This window comes from Poecilia latipinna, unplaced genomic scaffold (assembly GCF_001443285.1).
Source record: "Poecilia latipinna isolate Pla-1442-1.1 unplaced genomic scaffold, P_latipinna-1.0 Scaffold1846, whole genome shotgun sequence".
Taxonomy (NCBI): Eukaryota; Metazoa; Chordata; class Actinopteri; order Cyprinodontiformes; family Poeciliidae; genus Poecilia; species Poecilia latipinna.
The window spans coordinates 87,590-93,971 of NW_015114462.1; the positions used below are offsets into that span (position 1 = coordinate 87,590).

General features: G+C 43.6%; 2 protein-coding genes across 3 annotated transcripts in view; both read right to left on the reverse strand.

Moving 5' to 3' along the window:
* The window catches only part of capslb (calcyphosine-like b), a 14,148-nt gene extending 12,925 nt beyond the window's left edge, over positions 1-1,223 (reverse strand). Inside the window, exons 1-2 of one of the 2 annotated variants that reach the window (XM_015014771.1) lie at positions 1,116-1,223; positions 261-399 (exon numbers count right to left, since the gene is read on the reverse strand). In XM_015014771.1, coding sequence (XP_014870257.1) covers positions 261-397 — 137 coding nt within the window. In that variant the 5' untranslated portion in view covers positions 398-399; positions 1,116-1,223. The other variant, XM_015014772.1, reaches the window with a different exon arrangement.
* Positions 1,224-1,784: 561 nt separating this feature from the next.
* Positions 1,785-5,300, reverse strand: LOC106934695 (uncharacterized). Its single transcript, XM_015014758.1, has 4 exons — positions 3,593-5,300; positions 3,051-3,546; positions 2,935-2,999; positions 1,785-2,816 (listed from the first exon to the last, which is right to left on the reverse strand). The coding sequence occupies exons 1-4, from the start codon at positions 4,136-4,138 to the stop codon at positions 2,526-2,528; spliced, it is 1,398 nt and encodes a 465-aa protein (XP_014870244.1). The 5' UTR covers positions 4,139-5,300; the 3' UTR covers positions 1,785-2,525.
* Positions 5,301-6,382: the final 1,082 nt, after the last annotated feature.

Genomic DNA, 6,382 nt, shown 5'->3' on the forward strand with positions numbered 1-6,382 from the left:
TTTTTATTTTATGTTTTTTATTATGTTGTGTTTTGATCTTTGTATCAACTGTGGTTGTTTTAAAATGTTTATGAATAAAGTTGGTTTGGTGAGTTGAAGAAATGTTTCCTTTGATCCGACTAAACTTTGATGTTTCTGCATTCAAGAGCCACAGTGACCCGGTTCTGACCCGGTTCTGACCCGGTTCTGACTCGGTCCTGGCCCGGCTCCACTGTGGTCAGAACAGCAGTGACCAGGTGAGTGAAGTGGGCGGAGCTTACCTGCCCAGGCCTTTGATCCCAGACGAGCCGCGGGTCAGACACTGCAGCCGGAGCCGCTCCACCGGGTCAGAACATCCCGACAGCTGCTGCCGGGCCTTCTGGGCCATCGCTCGGTCGTGTCTGGACGTTCCTGCCATGACTGACAGCCACATACAGAGGTTCGGTTCTGGTTCTGGTACCAGTGGGTCGGTTCTGGTTCTGGTACCAGAGGGTCGGATCTGGTACCAGAGGGTCGGTTCTGGTTCTGGTACCAGAGGGTCGGGTCTGGTACCAGAGGGTCGGTTCTGGTTCTGGTACCAGTGGGTCGGTTCTGGTTCTGGTACCAGAGGGTCGGTTCTGGTTCTGGTACCAGAGGGTCGGTTCTGGTTCTGGTACCAGTGGGTCGGTTCTGGTTCTGGTTCTGGTTCTGTCAGAATGAAATTTTGTCTTTTTATTTTTTTCAATCAAGAAACAATAAATAATTTGTTTATTTATTTTTTTTTACTTTTAAACAATAAATTTCTCCTTTTTATGACTCAATATGTAAATAGTTAATAAAGTATCAATAATAATATCAGTATCATTGATGAAGTATCAGGTCAGAACCTGGATCTCCTCCAGAACCATCAGAACTGGGATCAGAAATGTTCGGATTATTAAAAGTTTCTGTTTATCTGCTGGGCGGACAAACGGCGCCACCTGCTGGTCAGAAGGAGGAACTGACCTCAGTGTTCCGTGCTTTTATTGTGAAGGTCTGCTCCAGGTGTGGAGGCCTGAAACTCTGATGTTTATCTCTGGAACAGGAAGCAGCAGCCGCCCTGCGCGCGCAGCGACACAAACAAACAACCAATGAACCAATCAGCGGCTCGGACTCACCAGTTTCTCCTCCAATTCTCCCAGTTCAACCAGTTTGTTCTCAGCTCCGACGTTGCTCTGCTCTAAACGATCCGTCGTTACCATGGAGACCTGTTGCTCTGGGCTCTGATTGGCTGCTCTGTCTATAGCGGTGACGTCATGTTTATCAGGAAACAGAAGAGCCAATAAAAACCCTGAAACGCTCAGTAGCGGTGACGTCACTGTTTATTTCAGTTCTGAGTTTTTGGAATATTATTCAGTCCAGAACCGGAACCGGAACCGGGCAGCAGCACAGGTGATGAGGACAGACCGAACCTTTCTGGATCAGCTCGGTCCAGACAGAAACATTCACACATTTCTATGATTTATTATGTGGCAACATCAGATGAATCTCAGTTTTCGGACCCAATTACTAAGTTACTCAACAAAAACAACATGGAATCTGACAGGTTCGGTTTCGGTCCGGATTCCTTTTGCTTCTGTGTGATGGAGTAACAGCTGATTCTGATTTATTAAATCAAATAAAACTTTTAACTTGTTGCTTCAGAAGATAAACCCAGGGCGGCAGCTGCATTTTATTCAGGTGGACGCGACACGTAAAGCGACCGAAGAAGGAGAAGGAGCCACGAAACGTTACTCAGGTGGATGATGCACAACATACTGGGCCCGGTGCCGCTCTGGGCCCGGTGCCGCTCTGGGCCCGGTATATTTACAACATTATATGTTCATTAATATCTACTATTTTAATCAAATCAACTGAAGTTTATTGTATAGCACATTTCAGCAACAAGGCAGTTCAATCAATCAATCAATCAATCAATCAATCAATCAGCAAACACAGGGACTGTAACATTAGGCTTTGTTCATGGAGTTCATCCCACCCAGCATACCAGATGTCAGATCTGCTCTCAGAGACACGATGGAGGCTCAGCTGGTTATTGGTTCTGATGGAGAACCTGAAACTGGTTCTGCTCTCTGATTATCAGCTGAACCATTTTATCTTTATTGAAGAATAATGATGACGACAATCAAGACTCATTTTAGGTCACCTTTTATTTCTCTTCATGCAGTAGATGAACAATGAGTGACTTAGACTGGATAGATTAACATGGTCGTTGTAGCTAATTTGGAATTCTGCTCTTAAACATTAAATGAACAAAGAAATATCCATAAAACATAATTTACTGGCTAGCTTACTAACAATTAGCCCAAGTCATTAAATTACAATGTTTCCAGCACCAGACAAAACTTGGGCAACTAACTGGTCAAGAACCAGTTTGGGGTCAAAGACCAAACTGGTTTCAAGCAGTGACACCAGTCACTAGTCCAGCCATTCCTTCTCACCAGTAGGTGGCGCCTCAGAAACACACATATATATATATAAACCCATAGAACTGGAACTAACAGAATATTATCTCACACCAAATGCTGCTAAACGTAAGAATGCAGCTCATCCCTCACAACCGTCAGATTCTGTTTCTTCGTCTTTTCATTGGACCCATCATGTTCACTTCCTGTTTTTGTGGACCAGGAATGAGACGCCATGTACCTCAGCCCTGATCTCACCTGATCTCCATCATGTCTTCTTCTTATCTCCTCCAGTTTCTGGACTTTCCATACATCTTTCTTCTCCTTTATCTGGCCAATCAGGAAGTCCAAGTGGACAAAAGTGGACAGAGACTGGTCTCTGAGGACGATCTGCTCCAGTTTCATGGTAATACGCATCATCAGTCAGCTGGGACTTCTCTGCTAACAGTTTTTCTTTTTCCTTCTCCAGATTTTGCGGCAGATTTCTCTTCTTCATCCATCCTCCTTGGCTGAACTCATATCTCCTCTTCACATCTTCCAGGATCTTCTGGACTCTCCTGGTTCTGGACTGGTACACCCACTCTCGTTTCACATGAGCTGAAGAATGACAGTAACAGACAGAGCAGTGGCCATTTCTCTTGACCTCACAGGTGGCAGGATACCAGGTGACGGTGCAGGGACAGTGGCAGGTTTTGTCACAGTGACAGCAGGAGACCGCTCCGTTATAAAACACCAGCCCCCACATCCCTCCATCCAGATGCCGCCTTTCATTGTATTCCTCATCAACTTCTACAGTGAAGCTTTGGCTCCTCCTCATCTCCTCTTCATGGCTCCTCACAGCTTCCTCAGTCTGCCTGATTTCGGTCTGCTTCAGCTCCATCAGCTGTATCTTCTCCTTCAGGTTCTGGGTGCAGGCTGTCAGTCTGATCCGGTCACCCAGAACCTCCACAGTTGTTGCCAGGTTTTGAGGTTTGGATGTGGTGAGGTACTGAGTCAGATGGTCCATCTGTCTGTAGGAGAAACCCCAGGAATACCTCAGAGCTGCTGCTCTCTCTGCTGGTTCCCTCTGTAAGGTTTGTTTAGCATCCAGCAGGAAGTGGACGGGCCGGTTCTTCCCGTCTTTGGCACATCTGATACCTGCAGCCTGCAGGGTCTGGAGGACATGTTCTGGTGTTTTTAGATCAGAGCTACAATGTGTTTCTCCATGTTTTACCAAACAGAGACATCACTGAATCATAGATGTACATCAGTCGGTCACTCAGTCGGTTATCGCTGGCCTTCACCACCAGACCCACCGCATGGATCTGATGAACGCCTCCATCAGACTGGAACAGCTCCAACAGTCTTCCTCTGATAGTAACATCCCATAAAATCCCTCTGCTGTTTCCAAACCCCGGAGTATCGATGACGGTCAGAGAGAACGGCAGAGTCTGACCATCAAAGACCTGATAAACGGTCACATCTGATGTCTGACTTTCTGTCTGACTCTCCTCCTCCTCTACAATCTGAAACCAGACTTCATCCTCAAACTTCACTCCCATGCTGTAGTTGACCAGAGTAGATTTTCCTGCTCCTGTTTCTCCAACCAGTAAAACGGTTTCATATGGTTTCTTCAAATCTTTCTGACCAACAATCTTCTCCTTCTTCGTTCTCATCTGGTAAACAGCAGGAGGTCCTGGATGGACTGGAAAACTGTCTGAGATTAAATCTTCATAATCTGATGTGATGCATTTCATCCTGCAGAGAATGAGAACAGTTCAGTTTAATGCTAAAACAAAGATTTCCTTTTTATAATTCAAAGACTGGAACTAACAGAATATTATCAGAATATTGGTGGTTATTATAAATAATAACAGATGACCATCTTCTCATCTGGTTAAACTGAAGGTCTTTAATATGTAATTTATGCCTGAGACCGACCCGGACTGGGCCCAGTGTTGAAATATGAAGCAGTAATTTGTTCAGTGGTTAATGGAGAGGCTGTTATGCTGCCATCTGCTGTGTCTTCTGAGTACTGCAGTTGTACCGTTTTGAGAAAAAAGAAATAAATGAACGCACGATGAAACGCCTGTTTTCTTTCAGGTTATGGGCCCAGAGCGTTAAAAAGTTCTGTAAGTGAAGTTTTTGAGTCAGATAAACAGAATTGTGGGATTCACAATGGATAATAAGATGTTTATCGACAAACTGAGCGGAGCAGAGAACTGGGCAACGTGGAAGTTTCAGATGGAGCATTTACTAAAAGAGAGAAAGAGCATTTTCCATGTTAATGCTAAATGTTAGTACAACCCAGTTGTATTTAATAACAAGCTGCCAAACTCCAAAAGAGGCTTGGGACATGCTAAAAGGACATTTTGAGAGAGAGACTTTAGCAAATAAACTGTTCTTGAAGAAGAAATATTTCAGATGTGAAATGAAAGAGAAGGACAGATTAACTGACAATTTAAAACGAATGAAGGAACTGACTGATCAGCTAAGAGCAGCAGGTGCTGTAATTGAATAGGAGGATCAGATTGTAACACTCCTGGATAGTTTACCACCAAGCTATGCTACGATAGTTACTGCTCTCGAAACGAATAAGGACAATTTGACATTGCAGTTTGTTCAGCAAGCATTAATCAATGAAGAGCAAAAAAGAGTCAGTGTTAATGATGACTACAGCACTGCTACATCAGCTGGTGCATCAGCCATGTCAACACAAGTTCACAGAGAAATGCAGGACCATTCAAAAGTAGTGGGAGCTGAAAGACAGAGTTCATGGAGATGTTACAAGTGTGGCAAAGAAAGACACATAAAGCGTAACTGTCCAAAAATCAAATCAAAAATCACAAAGCCAAAAATGCAGTATGTGAAAATGAAGATGACGCCTCTGAGAGTCCCTTTGTTGCAGAAAATTCAAATCTAAGTGAAGGACCAGGACAAGTCGAGTGGTTGATTGATTCTGGAGCATCAAAACTTATGACCTGTGACAAAGAAGTTTGTCAAAACTACCAGCAGTTTTCAAAAACACAATCTGTAAAACTGGGTGATGGCAGGGTGGTGGAAGCTCAAGGATTTGGCATTGTGAAATTGAACATGACCTTGAAAATAAGTGATGCTAAACCTGCCACAATGTATGATGTGCTATATGTTCCAAGGTTCCCTGGAAATCTTTTGTCAGTGGGAGCCGCTACAAGAAAAGGAAACACAGTACAGTTCAAAAAATCTTGGTGCTACATGCATGGCAAGGATGGAACTCTTCAAGGAATGGGAACACAAAGATCAACAGACTGTACCAGTTAAAGGATCTTCAGCTGTATGTCATAGTGCATCAATAACAGCTAATCTGTGGCATCAGCGCTTAGGTCACACCACCAAACTAAAGGAACTAGAAGATCTGGTGAATGGAGTGAAATTCTCTGCAGACAAAGAACTTCCTTTCTGTGAAGCCTGTGTGGAAGGCAAGCTCACAAGACAGCCATGTGTGGCAGTGGGAGAAATCCTTTCCAAATGTAAGCTGCAACTGGTCCATAGTGATGTCTGTGGATCCATACAGACTGAATCCATAGGTGGGTCAAAATACTTTGTAACCTTCACTGATGACCAGGGTTTCCCCCAGAAAACCTGCTCAGATCGAGGCGCCGAGGCGGTCCACCGTGTTTTTGTATTAAAAGATGTTAAGGTGACAGGATATTTTAAAATATCACTCAGTAATTATACATTATGGGAAAACATCACCAGTGAAACACTACTTAAACCCACAACTAGTCTTAAAAACAACAAATCAGAATATACAATTAAAATGAATATCAATTATTTGCACTTCTGTTTAATCCAAATTAAGTCGGCGGCTCCATCAGGCCCCCCAGGGCTTCAGGGGCCATAAGTGCTGATACGTTAACAGAAATCACAGATACATGATTGTTGAGATGATCAATGCTGTTAAACTTGATTCAATTTCAGCATAAATTAAAATATTTTAAATTGTTTAACATTTATATGTA